The sequence below is a fragment of the Mytilus californianus genome, unplaced genomic scaffold, assembly GCF_021869535.1.
Source record: "Mytilus californianus isolate M0D057914Y unplaced genomic scaffold, xbMytCali1.0.p SCAF_12, whole genome shotgun sequence".
NCBI lineage: Eukaryota > Metazoa > Mollusca > Bivalvia > Mytilida > Mytilidae > Mytilus > Mytilus californianus.
Window position 1 is genome coordinate 62,796,477 of NW_026262604.1, and position 24,227 is coordinate 62,820,703.

Consider the following 24,227-nt stretch of genomic DNA (forward strand, 5'->3'; position numbering starts at 1 on the left):
TTATGCATTGAATATAAAAAAGAAGATGCGGTATGATTGCCAATGAAACAAGTCTCCACAAGAGACCAAATGACACAGAAATGCCTGATATCTTTCACAATCCCGTCCTCTTTTCTCCGACTGTGACCTACTGAATTGAATTATTACCGAAAATGTATTATTGTATGAGCAACACGACGGGTGTCACATGAGGAGCAAGATCTGCTTGCCATTCCGGAGCACCTGAGTTCAGCCACGAACCCTACAAAAACTGGAGGTGATCCCAGGTGTTAAGTTAGTTAACTGCATAAATACAAGCATGATATTGCCTTATGTATATGATAGATTGAAAAACAATATTAATAGATTTAAATGTTTAAATTGTTGTGTTGAATGCTATCTTATACCTTGAAATACTTATTGAACTTGCCATGGTAATCAAAAATGTGCTATGATGAATCAGCAGCATACTCTACCAAGTGATATTGAATGGATACAATAATGCAGTATAGTGCTTCATTTGTAAAAACAAGTTCATATCATTTTAAAATAACAGATTCAGAATTTCTCGTTCTACAATAATCACTAGGATTTGTTTGAATTTTCATTGTACTCTTGGTATGTTAAATAATGTTCGTTAAAACACGTTTTTTATCAGGTATACAATATATTGCCTCATGTAATTGGTTCAACAGACCTGAGGTTAAGACAGACAACCATGCAAAATGACAGATAAAATGTTCATACTTATTTGTAAGGACAGACTCTAAACTTGTATCAAGAACAAGAATGACGAAAACAATGGTTTATTTTGAATCACACACATGATACATACAAGGTAAACATATATTTTAAAATAAAACACGTAGTAAAAGTTTCTAACTAATATTTTATTGTAATTTACAATCAATACGAAATTACATATACCTATAACAGATCAATTGAATAATTTTCAAAACATGATGAAAACATATCTCTCACCTACTTAAATACATGTACATACACAAATGTATATAATTTACACCAAACTAAAGGAGAAATGAGGATGTACTAACGTGTGTTCTTTTCTCTTCTTTTTGAATTTTGCCAGATATTCGGAATACTCTGGTTTTATTCATGTGGTGCCATTAAAAAGTCAGTCCGATAACCCCTTTTCAAAATATATTTACATATAGTTTGGAAATCTTATAACATACTTGTTATTTTGTCATAGTTTTTTGTAAAAAGGAGCCAATGTTTAAGTTATGAAAACTCTACAAAGAATCATGTCCAGCCTAATTTTCAATGGCTTATATCTTTAAAACAAGCACACGGACCCTTAACTTATTTCTGCTTTCTTAATTCCTTTGTTAATATACTATCAATTTATAACAGTCTTTTAAAAAGCTTGATATTTTGAAACAGAGTAGCAAACAACCTTCAACTCCTATTGTAAGATAAGCATTTAATGTTTTCAAATCAAATGTTATGATAAATAAACGCACGCACATGGCAATTTACACATAAAACAATTTTATGAAAGACAAGGATGGACGGAACGGCAAGTTCTTAAGATTCTATTATACACTTTCATTGATCTTTTGAACAGCGGTATACAACTGTTGCCTTTATTATTCATGAATTCTTAATTTGTAACTAATACGAAATTACATCATCTTACATCATCAAAACTGAATGCATGACAAGGATTTATTTAAGATGGGAAAATGATCCGACCCACCAACATTAAACTATATACATATATACAAATCAAATTTAGGGAATCTTGCGGGCTGGTATTTAAATTCTAAACAAAGTATTACAAAAAAGAGTTCATGTAAACAAGTCAAAAGTCTGTATTAAAATTAAGCGTACAAACGAAAAATTATTTTTAAATTAGCAGTAAAAAAGATGGGGAATATGCGTAAATTACACAGGAACAAATTGACATCAATCTAATACATCTTCACTAGGTGCCGAAGTGCGAATTTTAACATAAGCCATGCATTTATTTGTATATTTGAAGCTTCAAATGGTAAAATTTTAGTTTATATGAAATGTATACAATAAACTCGGAATGACTAACATTTAAGATATAGATAAGTATACGTTATAATGATATATATTTTAATCAAAGCACAATATATGACACAATTCATTTCAAACAAAAACGAAAGTATGAGTGGACCCATATAAACAATTGACAACACTGCTTACATTAGAACTTGCGTTTAATGGAATAGCTGCAAAGTTCTTGAAATGAAAGTTGTTTTGAATATTTCACTGATGACCACGTTTTGACCTGTCGTATATATTGGAACATACAATTGTGTATTTATTCTGAATATATGATAATCTTTTGTTTTCTAAAATTAGTTTTAACACGGGGGAGTAACGGTTAGGGCTTTTACGGAAAGGATAATATGTTTAAATGGTTTTTGACAGTGTAACACACTCTGCAAAAATCAATTCTAAAATTAATATTCTAAATTACTCAAAAATAAAAAGTATGATTTTGTAAATTAATTTAATTCAAATTTCGCAACCCTTTTATAGTCTCAAGTGTTATATACACAATTATTAGACAGATGTTTTCTGAAAAGATATTTACAAAGTTTAACTTACAAATATCAAACGTTTACTATCAAATGCAATGTTCAATAAATTATACGGTGATTTATAATATGTTTAAACCACATTCGTCAATAAAACATGTCAGAGTGTTACTGTGTTTCCATTTCTACTAGGTCAATAGGCTGTACCTTGTAGGCAATGAAGAACTGTTCGTAAAATTCAATTCAAATCAGCAGTAACATTGTTAAATTGTTCCTTTGAATCACATTTCTCTTGATGTGGATAACTGTTTGATTTGACAGTGTTGATTTTACTGGCACCCAGTTTTGGTTTGATAGCTTTTCGATATATTAGTATTCCAGTTACCAATGTTGCAAATAAACAACCGCCGATAATTCCACCAACAACACCTATAGCAATCTGTTCCTGTAACAAAATGTATCTAGGATGTGAGTATTATGTTTGACGGATGTACTGTATGCATAATAAAATACTAATAAAAAATGCCAGAATGTGCATTTACGAGCCTTGAAAATGCATTGCTAGACTCTATGTTTTTAGTTCATTCAAAAAGCCTAAGCTACAAATTAACAACCGAAATGATGCATACAATAAAACTAATGGAATCTTTAAAATTTCATTAGTTTTATTGTATGTATCATTGTGAATTATTAAGAGTTTGCATTTCCTATCACGATTTCCTTGACCTAAATGAGCAACACGACGGGTGTCACATGTGGTGCAGGATCTGCTTACCCTTCAGGAGACCAAAGATCATCCACGGGTTTTGATGGGGCTCGTGTTGCTGAGTCTTTAGTTTACTGTGTTGTGTTTTGTATACAGTTGTTTTTCTTCTAGTCATTTTTCGATCATTGAATTGTCAATCGTTTTCGCCTTATGAGTTTTGTTATCCCTTTGGTATATTTCGCCTCTCTTTTGTCCCAAGTCGGGAACCTCGTATGGGTGTTAATTGTTTGTCTAATAAAGTTTGTGTTTATTGTTAGAAATCTTCGATATATTCATTTACAACTTGTTTAACGCTTGAAGGTATTTTCAAATGAATGCAGACTGATAGCCGACATCTATATGTCATTTCTGTGTTCTTAGTTTACTGTCTCTTTGTTGAATACTTAATGTTTTTTAGTATTTGATTTATATGTTTCTGCCAATAGTTATTTATACCAAAAGGGAATACTTCATTGTATTTTATATCACTCAATCTTTCAAGGAGATCAAGCAATCAACAATCAATCAATATTTCAGTGGAACTTGGTATGAGTCTATAATTCATATATATTCTTAGTTTAAATGTATCATTCCACAAAATCTATAACATAAAGCAAAATTTTCTTTCGTAAAGTAATTATTAGATGCTTTTCTTTCATTCTAATATTTTTGCTTTTTACCTAATGACACCAAAACAAATGTTGGGCGTATGATTTCTATATGAATTTGGACAGTAAAAAACCCTAATTTAACATTTATTCTTTACAAAAATATATATATCGCATACCAAATTTCACATTTGAATGATATATCTAAAAGGAGTGGGAGCATTAAGGCTATTTATGGACCAAAAAAATGTTTTATAGAACTATATATCAAATTTGTGGATAATGTTTGGAAGTGTAAAAAATCAAGACTTGTAAGGAATTTTGTGTTTGTAGGTCACAATCACGGCATAATATTCGCCCTTTTTATTAAAATGTTTGATTGTAAAACTAGGAAAATCTAAAAATTTACGAAAACATATTCAAAACTCAATATAATTTTGTGTGACGTAATAACTCGTCCAATGTTAAATTTAAGGTGTAGATATATGTTGGCCATGTACATGATTTTGGATTTTGATAATACTTCCGGATAAAGTCTGATATTTGCGATTCGAAATTTGAAATAAAGACAAGGTTAACAATGACATCATCGGAAATAAGCAATCAGAATTTTGATTTTAATGATATTACAAAATCTTTTACTAATGAAATTCCCATATATATTCATTTATATATTTTACGACGGTTCTTATATTGGAATGGCTTGTTTGTTTTTTTGACTGTACCTTGTCGATTTACTTGTCAGTTGTAAATCAAATTTAGTTTGTTGCAGGATTACTTTATGTCCTACTAAGATAAAAAGTAGAGTACGTAACACAGAAAAACACATCAATCAGAGAACTTGTAAACTTACCGATCTTGACAGCAATTGCTTAGAGTTCTCTATAGGAAGTACATTACCGAGATAGAAATGGCATCTGGCAAAATTACTGTTTTTGTCAGTCACTGTAAGGTATGCTGATGGCGTGCAGCAATCACCGCTGAAGGAACATGAAAAAAACATGTCATTGGATAATGAAAAAGGCATTGGTAATTTAATACAGCTTTAAAGAATGACCTCCTGTGTTGTATTTGATTCAAATAACTCGACAAAAGCAAATGTGTGCCTTGTAATGAAATGGTTTGTTTGCAGCAGAGACATAGTAGGCGTAGTTAGTTTGATTTCAATATACAAGTGACAAATTATGTGCCTTAACTTTACATTTATCTTGCGTCACTTGACAGAAAATTTTATAAAATAAAAAAACTAAGGAGTTAATCTAAATTAAAAAATAACATTGAAGTTATTCAACCAGATTCGAAGTATCTTTCTTTTACATTTTTATGTGAATAGAATACTGTATTTAATGAAGCATACCACAACGAATTATGGTAAACTTATTACACTTCTGTCGGAAACTTGTCAATACGGTAACTTTTCAATTATATTAATACTAACATTGAGCATGTGGTTTTAGTCTTCTGTCTATTTTTCTATATTTTTTCGTCTTCCCCCTTTTTCGATATTAACTTCATCTTTTTTTTAACAATTGGACCTTGTTAATAAATCACTAAAGTGTTAAGAATGGTTATTCTGGTTCAGAGTTCAATTGTCACCAAAAAAATATATAAGAAAGGATTTTTGTATTTTTCTGCAATAAAATCTTGAAAATGATTTAAAATCGCATGGCATTTGTTATTTGTGATATACATGTACTTAACGTTCCATACTATAATTCAAATTGCAAATTCACCATACTAATTAATAATCCATTATGTCCTGTGATTCTGTTAAACATATAAGATTAAAGGCAAAGTTTAGATCATTGGGCGGTATTTTGAATGTTTTTGAAATTGTTGGTGCATTTAAACTCGATGAAATGCTCAGTAGCTACGTCATTCTTGTATCACGGCCTTGTGTCTTGAGGAGAACTTATAATTAGCAACGTCATTATATGTGAGGAAACTTTATCAGCTACATCACAATGTATGAGGAAAATTTATCAGCGAAGTAACAATATGACGGCATTTCTTATTCAGCTTACTTTTGTTAGGACAATTAAGCGTGAAATTTTCTGAAGAAGGGGGTAAAAAATTGTACGATAAAAGATTTTGGTTTTATTTTTGCGTAACGATATCAGACGCTCAACACGATAGGAAGCTGATTTTCTCGTTCACAGCGATCAAAATAATTACTTTCATGCTCTAGGGTTAATATTTTACAATATACAGAGAACCGGTTAACCTAAATTTTCATGTGTTGAATGTACTACCTTGCACTGATATTTATCGGGGATGAATGTACACTGCTAATTTCGAAGTTCCATCCCGTTGATCCAGAAATGGACGACAGCTCAGTTATATATGTAATCGTGGCCTGTCCATTCCATGTAACTCCTGAACATGAGGTGGCATCTAATGCATCACATTTTCCAACTAATTTTTCAACAGTACATGTAGGTGCAATATCTGGACTAATCTAGAAAGATACAAAAAATGGTTTGAAAATTTCGAATTCATAGCATAAACATTTATGCAACGTTTTTTTTTTTTTTTATTTGTTTGCGTAAAGCATAAGATGACACAAACAAGTGAGTTTTCAAAAAAACAAATAGTTGATACGTTTCATTTTAAGAATTCGGCAATGTTTTTCAAGTGAAACTATTTTATGTTATTTTGCTGGATTAGTCTTTACAGTATATTTAGTTAATTGCCAGTAGTGTTCTTTATAATACGATAACGAGTAAAACACAGAATAAATGCAATAAACACAAACATATCAAAGAAGCAAAAGGCAAACGTAACAATAACATGCTCTTAAATTGTATCATAAGCGAGAAAGATTTTTTTTTTTTATTTCACAGAAATATGACTAGAATTGTCATTTTTCCAACGGAAGATCGGTGGTTCTCTATGGTTTCTCCGGCTTCCTTCACCAATAAAAACTGACCGCCACGAAATAGCACAAAAGTGCTGAAAGTGACATTAAACACCAATCAATCAATCAATCAATCTACAACAGGAGAAGTAAAGACTTGAATAATCACTCAAGTTAAGTGTGCCTATTTTTAATTGATTCATCGTTACATTGTCTCATATTCTCAGCTTTTATGAGAAAGATATAACATGCAATCTATCAAATATTCTATAGTCTAATATGACGTTCTTCTTTCGCTTTAGAAAAAAAGCCATGTTCTAATTCCATTAAACATTGAAATTGCAATGTCAGCTGTATTTTGAACAACGCCGGAAATCAAAATGGACATTTGTTTTGGTGTTGCTTGCTATGAAATTAAATAAAATCATTCTAAAAGTAAGTTTACATGTATTTGTTCATTTGTTTTATCGTGAAACGGATCATTTTCTATTACGTTTGGCTGCATCAAATCAAAATAGATGCCCTTTGAACGCGTATTATAGGTCCGCTTCGAAGTACAAAAGTTCTAAATTGTCCTATAAGAATCGAAATAATTCTATCATGCCATGCTCTATGCTAATTTTAACATGGGTAGGCATTATATATGTCAACATTTTACACCTCGCTTGCGCTCGGTATAAAGATATTGACAAATATAATGCCTACCCATGTTAAAATGAGCATAGAGCATGGCATGAAAGAATTATTTCTTAAATAACACTATAAGTATTAGTCGTTTTGATATAATACCTGGTTTTGTTATTTTCCTGACTACGGACAATGACTTTGAAATCAAGTCAAGCATGTGTAGCAGGATCAAGAAATTCAGTTGATTCCGAATGTTTCCTCCAATAACAAGTTAGTATTAACACACTTTTATATTTTGACAGGCTTGACTAGCAAATTGGTCAATTCAACATAAACATAATGTTTATGTATTCGGACAATGGAAATTCGGGTTTCACCCCACGGCTTATTTAACGTATTACATAACAATTTTTCCCATTAATAATGTTGATATCAGTTTATGTACATGTCCAATAATACACTGTACATTTAACGCAATAAAACAAATGTGCGATCAGATATGCTTCCAAATAACTCTCACAAAAGTTTCGGACAGGAAATATAATACGTACATATATTGTTTGACTGTCGTGCACAAGTATATTCACTGATCCCTGTTTTCGAACTGTAATATTGTACGTCCTGGCAATAAATAAAAATAAAAGAAATCAGTATTACATGCAATTATGGTTACGAGAAAATACTATTTTTGTTATGAACACGTTACTGCTGCCTACATGTTTTAAGAACATATATTTTTTATAGTGTTTGCCCTTTACACATCTTTCTATTCTTCTCATCCCAGAGTAATCTAATCGCTTATGCTATACATTAAAAGTATAGTAAAATATGTGAGCTTTAACGCACATTTTTCTATTTTTGTGCGATACCTTATCTTAACATTTATAGACATAACAGTCACTCGACATAAGCAATTGAAGCGCTAGAAGTAACCCTGACCTTGTATGCGAGGTACTATATGTGTAATTTACTTCCAAATACAAAACACAATATACATTATACAACCTTACAAACTAAAGGAATAATTGATGTGCAAAACTGTCATAACTAATATTCTACATTTTAATCGTTTGTTATTACATGTATCGAATCAGTCAACTTTACTGATCATGTATAATAGGTAGCCCGAAAGCGATTGCAATCGTCTTGATTTTCTGCAAATAGCCATGAACTACCGATTAAAGGTGGCAATAACACGAGTATCAGGATAAGGTCTATAAGGTACACTTAGAGAAATTCTATGAAACGTTTTGAGCATCAAAAGCAAACCTGGACATCATTTGTAAATACAACTGTCTAAATCGTCTGAGGTTAACTTTGCAAGAGATAGTTTAGTTTTAACGTTATGTTTAGTACAGTTTTATACTTTATCGACTAAAAATGTAAACAATGTATGTTAGAGAGGCGAAAGATACCAAAGGGACATTCAAACTCATAAGTCGAAAATAAACTGACAACGCCATGGCTAAAAAGAAAAAAAGATAGATTGACAAACAACAGTACAAAAAACACATCATTGAAATCTAAAGACTGAGCAACACGAACCCCACCAAAAAACTGGGGGTGATCTCAGGTGTTCCGGAAGGGTAAGCAGATCCTGCTCCACATGTGGCACCCGTTGTGTTGCTCATGTTAGTACAAAACCGGTAATAAGTCTAATTCGGTAGGTCACATTCGGGGAAAAGGGGACGGGACTGTAGTTTCGACATTTTGAACATATACGCTATAATCTGTGAAACGGATATTCCATAACGGCCAACCAACTCGTGATGGCGTCCGTAAAATTTACGAAGGGATGATTTCAACTTAACACTTGGAACTCTTGGTTTAATAGCTTCCTTGTGAGCAGGAACCCTCTATCAAGGAAATCATGATAGGAAATACAAGCCCTGGAATATCGTATCAACTGGGAGACATATACCTCGTATGCAGGCGTTGCTGGAATGTTGCTACATAGAAATGAAAAGTTCACAATTGGGAAGCTGAAATCATCTTTTTTTTCGTAAAGTTTTGTTTTCAACCGACCCTCATTGTCAATCTTTAGATGTAAGTCAAGATATGATGCAGACTTAACTGTATCTGTTGTATCCTTTATCTCAAGTTCGATGGGATAGATGTGTCAACATAGTCACCATATTATGAATTATTTTGTGAGAGAACATTATTTATATAGCGGAAAGTAAATAAAATTAAAGGATACTGCTTACTTCTTTTCTTTCTTCCTAAGAAGTTCCTGTATGAAGTCAGCCTCATATGAATAAAGGAACAAAACGGCAATTCTTTTTTATGAAATAATGCAGGACCAACTCTTTCAATGTGTCGTTTAGTTTGGAATTGGGAATACTTGTGTAAAGTGTAGAAAAGTCAAATATTTTAATATTATTGCAAGACAGTTATTACTAATAATTTAAATTACAAAGTTATAGCACTTTAGAATTGGATACAGATCAAACGTTGTCGTAGGGACTGTCACTTCACTATCGGTGGTACCAGTTCAGAAAAAGTAAGATAAAAGTTGAAAACAATTTCATGGCGCACGTCTTTCGCTTTTGCAATAGCCTTCGTCATGAACCAAACTAATCTGAAAGATTATGCAAAAAATGTTTGAGAGAAAGTAAAAGGAGTTAAATACCATGTCATGTAAATTCTCCAGTAGTTGAAATATATTTTACATTAAATCTTACACTGTATTATATAGACTAGATCCATTTATTTGAAATATTATTCCCGTAGAACCGTTGCTACTTATCAGTGGTGTAAAACTTGTCTGGCCGGTCAGTAATGCTCTGTTATCTGTTACATCAACAACAAATGTTTCGTTCTCTGATCCTTTGTTTTCTACAGTGTAGGATACGTTACCAACAGTGTTCTTATAAAGATCTGAAAATAGTGCAAAATACAGAACCATTCAAATATTTGCAATTACTTATTTTTGTTACAACTATACTGTTGTGGTTCAATTACTGCGCCTGAGATTTTTTACCATAATGAAATTAAAAATGGAAACGAGGAATGTGTCAAAGAGAAAACAACCCGACCAATGAGCATAGATTCACATATTTATAGTTTGAGGCAATACTAAACATGATATTTTTTTTCCTTTATAATATAGAATTATTGTCTTTTTGTGATCTAGTATACCGTTATCTGAGAATTGTTTTTAATTACTGACACTTATTGACCTAATTTCTTTGGAGATTTGTTAGTCAATTAATCGAAACTAATAAAAAGGGGACATATCAAACAACATATGAAACACCGCCACATATCCATATGACTGTTCACAGCCATGAATATAATCGATGAGGTCTTATGTGATATCTTAATGTTTGTTGTAACTTGATGTCAGTGGTATTGATAGTAGTTTAATTTATCAAAATGTTTACCCCACGTTTAAATGCGTACATATTAAGAAAACAAGAATAAACAAAGTAACTCGACTGAAACACCATCATTGTGAAATTCCGAAAACAACGAAAACATAAAGAAATAAATTGAGGTGAAAAAAATATTGTCGGAGAAAAATTAAAAGTTGTGTTGTTGTACATGCATCCTGTGAGCTTAAGTCAACCATTATATATCCTTATATTATCACGTGTCGTTAATCAAACGAAATCAATCGATAGTATCAAAGACGTCAACATTGAAGACAATATACATTAAATAACTTCGTCAGCTTGCACGTTTGGCATAACAAATGTTAATGATGTTTCAAAATAGCAAAATCATTTGCTGTTTTAGATGCCATACAAATTCTTTGAAACTGAGATGGTGACTGCGTCGATATTAAATATTTAAAAATTCCAAATATTTCAAATTTTCAAAATGACCTGGTTAATTTCTTAATTTTAGATAAATTGTTAACATAAATGTCTACACGCCAATAGTTTGGAAAATAATTATATATCTATAAAAGCATAGGAAATAATTTGATGTACATTGCGAAAGGAGCAAAGTCACTATAATCCGATTCATTAGTGAATGTACATACATTATTCAGCGCACTAGCAGTTTAAAACGGTATACAAACCTGTAATGGAATTCAACGTGAGTCTTATAGTCGCTGGAGATATAAAATAAGGAGATGTCCTCATCCAGGTATTTCCACTGCTATCTGTTCCATAGAGACTTACTTCGTATTGCTATAACAAAAATAGATTTCAAACAATGAGACCATTCCATTCTGAATATAAAAAAATGGGCGATGTCGTATGATGGCAAATGAGATAAATGTCAACCACAGACCAAGGACGATGTTATTCCTTTTATAGATAACCTTACTGATTTGAACAATGATAACAGCTCATAACATCTTGTACGCTAGAAAAGGCCCGTGCATTTTAAAATGTAAAGGAGACAACCAACGGCCTGATGTATGCTAAAATATAATCGAAAACACCTTATGGCAGACCGCATCTACCAACATTAACTGGATTGCAGTCTGCTGATTTCAGAAAGGTGTATTAAAAAATGTGATGGTGTTAAACATATGTATGAGTGCTCAACCCCCCTGTAACCTGCTGTAACAGTACACTATAATTACAAATTGTAAAAACAAGGTCGTTAGTCGGCTACAGGAAATACACATAACAACATGACAGAAGACTAAAGGTCCTGATCTAAGATCTGAACCCATTGTATCTCTATCAAGATGTCAAATGGTTTAAACACTATATACATTACATGCGTACGATCAAACTATGTGAAATGGACTACATATTTCATTTTATAGAAGTACTTACGTCTGATGTCAGAGTTGTTGAAACAAAAAATGTCGAGTCAAAGTCCCCAGTTACCTGTACTAAATTGAGATAGTTCGTTGTTGAATTACTCGTTTTTAAACGCAAGGATGATGCGTTTATTCCAACAGGTAGGTTGTATACAGTGAAAAATAATGTATATCTTTCGCCTGTAAAAAGCATAAATTATGTCTTAATTCATCATTGTAAATAATTTGATTAACAAAAAGTATTGGTCTTTTCAATAGTGTACATTTGAAAATGAAGTATTTTGTCAACTGCCAGTGCCAGTTTTATTCAAAATATATTGATTCTAATTTATCAAATGATAACATATGGTCAATTAAAATAAGTTAATTGATTTTTCATTGGTTTGTAAAAAGATACACCGCATTTAAAAGTAATTTTGAATCTTGATCATTGAACTTACCAGTATCATTTTTGTTTGACTGTACGTTTCGCCATTCATTCTTTAATTAATATTGGAAACGTTTGTTAACCGTTTGACGAATATTATATTGAGTTTAATATCACGCTGAACACCTGTTAACAGATAAGGAAAATATAAACTCGTTAGACTTACACTTACACATGTTACGCATGAAAATGATCTATTGTTGGCCGTAAATCTAATAATGGGGTTTTTAATGCTACATTAACACAGCATTATCTTCTCATACCTATAATTGGATTTCCTAATACTTTATATAAGTTTCCATCATCTGCTTCTACCGTAATTGCATAGTGAAAATCTACGGAAGTTTGGGCTGTAATATTAACACTCCAATTATTGTTTCCAGTTCTATTTACCTTGTATATACCATCCGTTGGATTCTGAAACATATCATTTTTCAAAAGAAAATACTGTATATGTATGTATATAAAAATATATACTTATTTAGACTTTCTTATCTTTTACATTTATTCATTTATTTTTAATTCACTATACCTTATCATTATGTCGTGCAACATTATGTCGTAAATAAAGGCAACAGTAGTATACCGCTGTTCAATAGTCATAAATCGATTTAACTGAAACAAATCCGGGTCACAAATCAAAACCGAGGGAAACACATCAACTATAAGAGGAAAACAACGGAAAAACGTAAACAAAGAACTGCTACAAAAACAAACACCAAACATACATAGAAACGGACTATTTGAAATCAACTGTTATCTTCCTGACTTGGTACAGGACATTTTTAGAAAAATTGGTGGTTTGAACCTGGTTTTATGGCTAGCCAAACCTCCCGCGTATATGGCAATGTTAAAAATACCGCTAAAATGACAACACTACGTGACAGGAATACAGTACAAACAAACACGAGAACACTCAGCAAAGAGAAATACATAAATAAATAATAAAATAGTACATTACAACATGTAATCCGCAGAATAAAAACGGACGCCTCCCATGAATTTACGACAGCACACCTGGACACCAAAAACGAAATATAAACTGCGCGTCACATGAATGGATCAACGTCACAAAAAGTGACGTATTTTTTTGTGACGTTTATATTATCACAGGTAAATTTCAAAAAATAAAATAGATTATATTTATAGACACGTACAAGAATATTCAATTGGGATTGAGTTTGTAATGGTGTTATTTTATGTATTTTGGAAAGTGACAGAGGAAAAGGATGAATACGTCGTAAACATCCTCGTCTTTTGGCCTTATTTCTATTTATAGATTTCAAGTGTTAAAGCATTTAGGGTTGAAAGTTTTTTTTTAATTGTTTTATCGACTGTTATATTTTTTAGTAATCTATCGTACCCGATTGTCTATTGTTTTATTTGTGTTTATTGTTTAAACAAATTTCTTCCTTAACAGAAATGTGTGTGGATCGTTGGTTGATTGCATGATATTTCAACAATTTACTATATTAAAACTGTTTGTTTTGAATTCAGGTGTAAAAAAATTTGACAAAATACTGATTTGTTTTTAATCAAATTTTCAAATTATTCGTAGTTGGGTCAGGTATAGAACGCTCATTTCGAATGACGTGGGTGTAAGAGTATGAATGGATATCTGCACCTGAATGAGTCGTCTACATACCAATTTTCAGAAACCAGAAACGGTGGGGTCCGTTTTCCATGCAAAGTCCACTTTAGAGTATTTATTATAAAGCAATATATGTAACTTCTGTTGTTTCATTTATATCTGATGGTACAAATTTCAGTGGATTGAAGATAAAAAAAAAGATAAAAAATAAGTATTTTATATTGATACTTGATTTCGTAGTTTTGTCAACGTTTGTACACAAACGTATGGAAAATGTATACTTCATTCAACACTTCGATTCGTTGTTCGTCTATATACAAAAAATCCGAGAAAAATGTTCAATACTCGTTAATCAATTTTTGATATACAAATCAAGATAGAACAAATGAGAAACAGAAGAAAATGTTATGATCAGGAATAAAATACAGTTGGTGAATTTGCAGATCATACAATTCTAGTGTTTTAATATCAAAACCAGGAAACGAGATTCAATACGTACATGTAGGGTTCGCTATTTCCATGAATATTACACACAGTTATGAACTGATTATTTACGAAAAATTAATAGTACGCATATGTTATAAAATCTAATGAACCACCACTGAAAAAAATATTGTGTGGATACAGGAATGTATTCATTTATTTACCAAAACAGTGACAACAACTTTATCTGGGCTTTCAAAAAGCACACTGGTATTCTCAGCTTTCATTATGGATCCTGTAACAAAATTTTGTAAAAAAAAATATAGTAAGGAAACTATACGGATACAAAAAAAACAACGTTGTTTGGATTTGTTAAAATTATACATTTATTCAAGCAACTACATTATTATTCGCATATCGGTGGAAACTTTATCTTTTGTTACCTGACTTGCACCATTTTAAGATGAACAATGCTTATAGTTGATATATCAACATGTTAAAAATTCAATTAAACGATTTGTGTTGCGCTTTCCTAATAGTTTTAATAAAGCGTTGAAATTAAGACCAAGAATAGACTAAACAATGACTGTGTGGAGAAAGTTTTTCAAATCCCATTTTCATTCAATGTGTGAAACATTGAAACTTATCATAAGTTTGACGTGATAACAATCACGTTGATGCTTAAATCATTAAAACATACAAAAACAATATCTGGTGATTGTTTTAACCATGACACAATATGATTATGGCCAAGTAATCCTAATTTGAAATGTTAGCTATAAAAAGTGGCCATATATTGGCCAATTCGAACATACTCCAATTCTCTCTGTTTGTTTTTTTGTTTTTTTATTCATTTTCTTTTTTCATTTTCTTTTGCAACTATTTGTTTCCAATTTATTAAATAAGTTTTAAATACTAGTACTCTAAGCAAGTGCAATGATATCCTGATCGTTTGGCTCTTAACTTTGTTTACTAATATAGGTAAATCCAACAATTTCCATCGACTGCAGCAAACTCCATACTTCATTCTTTGCAAATGGTAAACTACGATCAACCATTCACAAAGAAAAGGTAATCGACTTACATTATTATCACTATTTTCTGTTTCTTTAGCATGTGTTCTAGGAGTTATTGACGCGTTAACATTCAAATGATAATATGTCAGTCAAATCTAAACATTTAAGAAACAATTACCAAATGGAGATTTGATATCAACATCATCTTCAGAATAAGCACCAGTCACTGTAATTTTAACATTGTTCAACATATTATCGACCGGAAACAACACTAAATCTCCGTCCTCTGGATAGAGCTTAAACATGTCCACAATAGCTGTTGCAGATGGAAAGATTTCCTTGATTTATGAAAAATTAAAATAAATGTAAATGTTGTATTCATAAAACGAGACATTTATATGAGGATCATAAATTGCAAAGTATCACTCAACTGGATGCCATTTTGTTTCTATTTATTTTCTTTCTTTCTTGTGTTTATACTTTGAATTGTCATGCTAATTTGACGTTATGGCCAATAAACGTGCAACTGGTTGTGCGATCATAAATGTTGATTTGGTTATGATTTTAATACAGATTTCTGCGAAAGATATATGTTTATGTTTCTACAAATCAAATCAGTTATCAATGGTACCAGGATTTTCTTAAGATAATCAATATGTTTAAACATTGATATAAAGTAAAAACAATATAATGGAGGTCGTAAGTATGGAGGTCGGGATAATGGGAGACGGTGTACTTGAAGCCCGTAGTTTATAAAGCTATTTAAGAGAAGAGTGTCATTTAGCATACCTCTTTTTGGTTGTAGGAAAAGATTAAGAAAATTAAGATAATTTTAAGTTGATATCTATACTTATTCATATAGTAAAAGAGTCATTTTCAACAGCAAGTATGATATTAAAATTAATATTATGTCAATAGGAATTGTCGATGTTTTATCTGCCGTTGAATCGCCTTTTGTATTTTATGTTGAATTTATTCCGCTTCTGAATGGCATGCCTACAATTTTGTGTCAATTGAGGTCTGGCGTAGTGTGTGTACATTTTATCAGATTCCTTTGAAATTTATCAATAATGAAGTTTTATTTGTCCTTTAACAAATTTGGTGTGTATGAAAGATCTGTGTTAGTGCCTGTTTAAATTAGTCGTATCTTTTCTAGTATCGCAATGAGCATGAAATTTTATAGACAATTGTAGTTGAACATTCAATAATTTTGGTTTTGTTCTGGTTGGTGAATTTCTAGATGACGTTTAGTGTTATGCAATGTGTCATAACAAATATATAAAATGCTATTTGACATTGGTGTTCTTTCTATCGGATCTGAATTATTTAAACAACTTCAGGAACACTTAATCATCGAATTAATGGCGAAGGCATAAAGTAAAATTTAACATTAGATTGTTCCGATTTCTTGGCGACAATCCTCGTAAAGAGACATTCATAGAAGTTTCTTTTAGAGCTAATTAGGCATTACCACCATTTGGTCTTGTTGTTTTATATGCCTTTTTACAGCGTATCTCGAAATAACTACAATACTGTTTAAAAATTTCTATTTGTTACCTTGATTCGTCTCTGTCTAATCGATTTACGAGATTTGAACATCGAAATTCTACTGTCTCCTTAATTTATATCCCATTTGAAAACATTAGTTGCACTATTCAAACTATTCGTTTCCTCTTTTAAGTATATATTCCCTTCTCCAGATTAAAAATCGCAATTGTTATATAGTTATTGAAGAACAAACTTATTAACGATCAGTATACTAAATTTTTTTTTCACATAACATCAACCGTTCTTACCTCACTGATTTGTCGTATGATATCACCTAGTTGCGCTGTATTAAACCGGTAAACTGTCCCTCCTGTACCCTCTGCCACTAGAGAATATGCATCTGATCCAACATCACGCTTCTTTCGACCTTGGAAGAAATTTGAATTTTGTATATACATATATATTAAAAGGTGTAAGTTAAAGTCGTGTTCAGAATTTTATATATTTTTAAAAGATATTCAGGAGAGTAGAAACTAAAAAAATATTGCTTAAATATATTACTGACAATGGACATCGATATTGGAACATTATGGAAAACCAGTCATTTTGAAACGATAAAAAAATCAAAGATGACTTACCATTTGTATGGATCACTCTTCTTAAATAAATAATAATCGTTCACAATAATTAGTATCTTCAATGTTATTATTGTCTGAATTATTGATTTATTGGTATGAAAAGTGTTTTAATGTTAAATGTTTGAAACAAAATAATGTCATTTCAATCTTGTTTATCAATAATGGCCCGTGATACAACCCTGTTGGCTGAAATAGGCACTATTTTAATTCTAGCTGAAACTAGAAATTTTTGCAATAATTTACTTAGTTTTTTAATTGAATATTTCCTATGTTTAGATTGTAAAAACATGTATAAAGTAATGGTTGTTTTTATATAATGGCTTGTTATATGTCCTTAGTTAGTGATAATGGCGGATTAGGCTGTCGTGACCATCGGCGTTGCCTTGGGCCATTACAGACATCCCCACACCATTAGTTGTCTGTTTTACAGATTTTACAGTATTGGTGTCTTCCACCATCTTGGATTGCAAAATAGCAGAACACAATAGGTCTTGGATGTTGATGCAGTAATGCAACTTACTAACAAATTAATGTGATCGTATTACATTATTATCACTCATACCTTTACAAAAGTAGAATATTTTAGCTTGATTTCAATCTTTTTTAAACTCTGCGTATTCAGGGGAGGTAACTCAGAAAAAGTTAGATTTATAAAAGAATCTTCAGAAAATTTTTCTATTTCATGTTATATCAGGAAAAAAACGTACGGTGACCCCATTTTTTTCTTTTGCTATTCTGAAAGGATTTTATAAGAGATATCTTCTCATACTTTGTTTCAAAATTCTATCATTTAGTTAACCTTCTATTCACATTAAGATGCTTATTCTGGGTATAATCCATACAAAATGTGTCATTTTTCACCACCTGTAGCTTAAAAACATGTTCGGTGACCTATCATTCTTATTATATTTTTGAACATATCACAATATATACTACATTTTGGCAAAGTATTAACAAATTATATCATTTTTTGTTTATACTCTCATACCACCTTAATGATATAAATGGTATTTTGTTTATTATTGCGATATTATTCGTAATATTGTGTATTGATGTTGTTGAGGTTTTTAAACTCTGATGCATATAATGGTTCATATAATGAATGTAAGGTGTATATATGAAACCGAGATATGTGTGTATCTCTCATAGAGACAGAAACAAAAAAAATGATTATTCGAATTCAATTAAACATTTTACATTATACTTTTGTCATTGTATTTGTTTGGTGTATAAGTTTTAGGATGTATACTTTGCATTGACAGTTTTACTCTGATATTTTTTTTTATTTGTTGTTTTGAAAGGGCCTTGCTTTTTAAGTAATTATTTTTTAATAAATTTTGTGTATTGGAGCTGGCCATGTATTCAAGAGCGCATTCAATAACTACGATATACCATGAGCACAAGGATGTCGAACACTTACAACAAGCCAGAGGTTGTTGATGATGTATTCACTTTGCAAGACACATATGTTGTTCTTCCAGCAGACAAAACCTCACACAGTATTTGCACAAAAGTTATTTGAAATGACTTACTTAAGAACCTAGTTTACGGATTCCTACTGATAACTGTTAAACCTATTCATCATTCACGGTAAGAAGATTTAGAATATCATAAATCACCTATTTGGACTTATATAAAAATTACTACGCAAATCTTCCGTCTTTATAATTTATACCTCAATTTCACAAATTGTGTTTAACGATATATAGCCAGATGGTCTAGATGTGTCGCCTAACATAAATTCTAAGTTATGACTATCATTCTTTCTACAGTAAAATATTGTCTTCAGAAATACTGTGATAAGGTATATTCAACAAGTGGGGTCAATTAGATGTGAATTCTAACCTACTCGAAATCTTCAATCACAAACTTTACAATTTTCCAGTGATAACAACACTTTAGATCTTTTAATAGATTTTTGTCTGTTCTTAGTGTTTAATTGAAAGATCGACTACACCTTCTCATTAAAAGTGCTTTTTCTACAGAAATGGGAATCGTAGAAACAAACTCCTTGTTTTATTTTATCAAAAGTATTAATATGCAAAGAACAACAACGACTCCAACAACAAATCCATTGAAAACGATATCACAACACTGCTTTACGTTTTCAACGACAGTATATATTTTGTGTTTGGTGGGTTTATATAACAACAGAGGTCGGTATATCAATGGGTACTTATTGTGCATCCCTATCGGCAGACTTTTTGAAGTACTCATATGAAGCAGAATTCCTAATGAACCTTCTAGAACACAAAAAGATGAAGCATATTACAAAATTCTTTAATTTCACTTTCAAATATATTGATGATGAACTATCAATCAATTATGCACATCTAAGTGAGTTCTTGCATTTCATACATCACATTGAAATTGATATTAAAGATTCTACTTTAGCTAGAAGGACTGCTTCATATTTTGATTGTTTCCATGCTTTTGGCACATACGGACGACTTCAAATTAGAATCTATGTCTACTTTCCAATTGTCAACTTCTTACCTCTACATACAATTATCCCATATTGTGGCGTTTTCATTATCTCAATTCAAACGTTACACTCATGAATGTTCTCACTATAAGGCATTCATTAACATTTGTGTGATGCTCACACAGAAACTGTCCTAACATAGGTATGTGGAAGAACGATTAAAATCGACACAACATAAGTTTGTCGGTTATCATGCCTAGCAGGTGATGTTACCCTATTGACAAAACCGGTATCGTTCCCTTTGAAGTTCATTTGATTCCCTAATGTAGTTTTAGTTTTAACTAGGTCTTGATTTGTATCGTCATAAGACATTGATGAGATTTGAACATCGGTACACTACTGTTACCTCTAATTTATCATGAAAGGCATATACTATATGAATTCTTTTCACATGTTTAACTATGTCATACTTTTATAATCAGGATTTCTGACCGTTTATGAAACATTTCATTGCGAGGCTACATTTAGGTTGTTTATTTATATTTTGAAGGGGTGGTAGCATGAATATTTTAGTATTAGTATTAAGTATTACCACCAGATTCCCTCTTTCTTCGACGAGAACACATATAGTCCTGCAGAAAAAGTTTCAGATCAATATTTTTCTCGTTAACGGCATCTATAACAGTCTGATTCTCTAATGCGTCTTTTGCTGGAGCATCAGTAAAGAAGAAAATTGTGGATTTTTCTTTGCTCATTTCAATACCTAAAATAATTTAAACATTTTTAAATTTCACTTCGGGCGTCTTCGTAAAATCAGAATATTCAACTCGCCACATTTTGACATATATAAAACAACATACAAAACTCCAATAATTTTATTCTTGACCTTGAAGAGATCTTTGTGTTATAGCAAATAATGATAAATTATTATGTTATAGTATATTTCTATAAATCAAAGGCCTCGATATAAATGCATTGTTTTCGAAAGGATGTCTGAAGAGACGAATGGTCGTAATGTCCTAATGTATATATTACTTTTTTTTCCTCGGATTTTCATGAAGGATGATAACTATATTACATTCTGTAAAGTGATTTTTTCTAGGTCCCAACAACACAAACATGTGTGAACACCTGATGTCACATGTTATATAGATGTGGTATGATTGCCAATAAGACAACTATTTACCAGAGTTCAAATGAAGTGGATGTTCGTAATTATAGGCCTTCAGCATTTAGAAAATCTCACACCGTATAGTCTGCTATAAAATGCCACGACATAAAAAAGTGCAACTATTCAAACGAGAAACTAAACTAACAAACTAATTACTCATACCTTTCTGTAATCCGCTCATGGCATACTCTGGGCAGTCACCACCTCCATTAACTGTCACATTATCAAGTGCACTTATCATGTCAACTCCATTTTCGGTCATTAGTCGAAGCCTATGCCTCTCTATAAATAACATTAATAACCATACCATGAGTATAAAAAGTGAATCATAATAACTTGACTTAGTTTGAAGATACTAACATACAAATGGGTTTTGAAAGTAGCGAAAACTGATTACGAGACATACAAATGTAGTTTGAGCAGGAAAATGCAGTAAATGAAAATTAAAATAAGAAAATGATAAAGCAACTGCACTGCTATAAAAACTATATGTGGGTGTAAAATCGGTCCATCGGGATATGGAAAGTAATGAAATAGTTCTTTTAAAATGGACACAAAGTTAAAATAACATAAGAATTAAAGGCACAGAAATGTTTTCATCAAAGTATAAAAAAAAGTATATTACCGGGGTAACCACTAAGCATTTTCAAAAGAAAGACAAGTTCAACATGGCCTAAATAAAAAGAAGGAAAAAGGAAGATGTTCATATAGCACTACTGTAACATGGAGATGTTAAAATTGAACAACACGAATCAACATAATATTTTAGCATTTAAGACATAGAGTATGTGTGAGATTTTTTGTCATATATGCAACTATGTTTGTACATGAACTGTTGAATATTTTTGATCAACCTTATGGGAATACACGAATGAGACAGATCTTCTTATTAAAGCCACAAAAACCGCATGTGTCAAGAGTGAACAGTAGTTCAACCAAAGTCACTCTGTAGCACCACACTATTCACAAAACAAACAATTACAGGATATCTCAACACAGTTTGAATACGTAAAAGGTTTTACTACAGACAAAAACGAAATATTCACTTGATGACTTTTTGCTTTACAATACGATGTTCGCTTAATACTGCTACCAACGATTTATGCTAGAAGACGTCATGAACACTGATCAACGCTCATAATTTAAACAAGTGACAATGAGCGTTTGCGGTATGGTTTTAGTTCGGGTAATAATACATCGTCCTAACATTTTTGTGGTTCGTTACTGTTTGGGACAGCGTCATTGCATAGATCGGAACTATATGCATACACCAACCGTCATTTCTGACTTTGAATATTGTAATTAGTTACTAATTACATTTATAGTATTTCGATTGCAATTGCCAGGAAATTAGCTTGATTTTAAAAGAATTTTCTGCATGAAAGTGTTAATTCGTTTACAGTTGATTTTTTATACTAAAATAAATGAAAAGTCACCTACCTGGGTCGTTATAAGTAACTAAGATGTAATTGGATGGCGCATTTGGTGTGCCCAAAACATTCGTAACAAAATCGATGCATGCCTTCCGAACTTGAGCAATAATAGGTCCCATAGAGCCGGTGTCGTCTATCACAAAGCCAAATGACGCCTGGTATCTTTTGACCAAGCCAAAAATCTGTGCAAATGTGTCCACATTCAACTCGTTAATGATACCTATATCTGTAACAAGTTGATGTATTTAATCATTTGATATGTAAATCAGAATAACACACAATTAATTTATTTCATAATGAAACATATGGAATAGTCCCTTATCTTTTATATGTTTACTAATCATTATTGATATAAATATGGCATAAAACAATTTTTATTTTTTTTTTTGGTACTTAAAAAAATTACTCTTAAAAATATATAACAAAATGTTTCACAAAACATACCTTCATCTCTTAGAAATAGCTCTGTTGCCTTTCTTGCAGCATAAAATGCTTTGTAATGAAGATGGTGGTGAGGTGAGTACTTAGGGTCTAATCTATCTTTGTTTATTCCGCCTTTTGCAGTTCTATCACCATTTTCTGTATCATCACTTCCTCCGAATCCACATTTTCCTTTACCGATATCACCACTAGTTTCTATAATTAGATGCAATATATATAAACTTAAATTTTGGCTCTTTCAACTAGATTGTTATATAATGAAACGGAAGCTCACGTTTTACTGTATCTTCATAAACGTCGGTGTTTTATATAGTAATTTTAAAAAGATATGTTTGATGTACAACATTCCAAAACCAACATAGAAGGTTTATCTTTAACACAACCACCTCATTCTGTGTGGACCTGTCCCAAGTCAGGCGCCTGACATTCAGTGGTTGTCGTTTGTTGCTGTATGTCATATTTATTTTTTTATTTATTGTTTTGTTCATTAATCAGCCGTGAGTTGTCTCGTTTGAATTGTTTTACAGTTGTAATTTCAAATTATAGCTGCAAACCGAAAGTCATTTTGGAAATTGTGGAAAGTTGCCTCATTTGCAATCATACTATATCTTCTTTTTTATATAGACATATGAAGGTTCACATACGAAAAAACTGATATAGTGTCTATGCAAAAGGTAAAGCAATAAATCCGCCCGAGTTTAGACCTGCTATTTATAAATTTTAACAGAATACCAAGAATCTGCCAAACATAAATTCCTGACAGGAAAACAAACTGTACGACAAATTATACATCATGTATTAACGATAACTATTGATAAGGTTTCTGGCTTTGGAAATTCACAGTTACATGTAACAGCATTTAACTGCGTTTTTTTAAAGTCAATGCAATCGTTAGAATAAAAAAGGGGTACATATAAGAATAAGTAAATGAATTAAAAACCATTAAAAAAATGCACCTAATTATGATTCTATAAGAACAGTATACCAGATAAAGAGGATACCATGAATATAGTGTCAAACAATTTTAGCACTTTTTTTAACATGAGATATGTTTGAAAAATATAATGTTGAAACAGATATCAGTTATTATGAATC

General features: G+C 31.4%; 1 protein-coding gene across 1 annotated transcript in view; it reads right to left on the reverse strand.

Annotated features, from left to right (window-relative positions):
- Positions 1–848: 848 nt before the first annotated feature.
- The window catches only part of LOC127722163 (von Willebrand factor A domain-containing protein 7-like), a 28,586-nt gene continuing 5,207 nt past the window's right edge, over positions 849–24,227 (reverse strand). The window contains exons 6-20 of the mRNA XM_052229031.1: positions 23,136–23,327; positions 22,699–22,917; positions 21,421–21,540; positions 20,680–20,850; positions 17,333–17,451; positions 15,715–15,874; positions 14,745–14,815; positions 12,770–12,923; positions 12,093–12,259; positions 11,381–11,492; positions 10,035–10,230; positions 7,902–7,971; positions 6,119–6,324; positions 4,720–4,846; positions 849–2,958 (exon numbers count right to left, since the gene is read on the reverse strand). Coding sequence (XP_052084991.1) covers positions 2,752–2,958; positions 4,720–4,846; positions 6,119–6,324; positions 7,902–7,971; positions 10,035–10,230; positions 11,381–11,492; positions 12,093–12,259; positions 12,770–12,923; positions 14,745–14,815; positions 15,715–15,874; positions 17,333–17,451; positions 20,680–20,850; positions 21,421–21,540; positions 22,699–22,917; positions 23,136–23,327 — 2,291 coding nt within the window. The 3' untranslated portion in view covers positions 849–2,751. The remainder of the gene's footprint in view (positions 2,959–4,719; positions 4,847–6,118; positions 6,325–7,901; positions 7,972–10,034; positions 10,231–11,380; positions 11,493–12,092; positions 12,260–12,769; positions 12,924–14,744; positions 14,816–15,714; positions 15,875–17,332; positions 17,452–20,679; positions 20,851–21,420; positions 21,541–22,698; positions 22,918–23,135; positions 23,328–24,227) is intronic.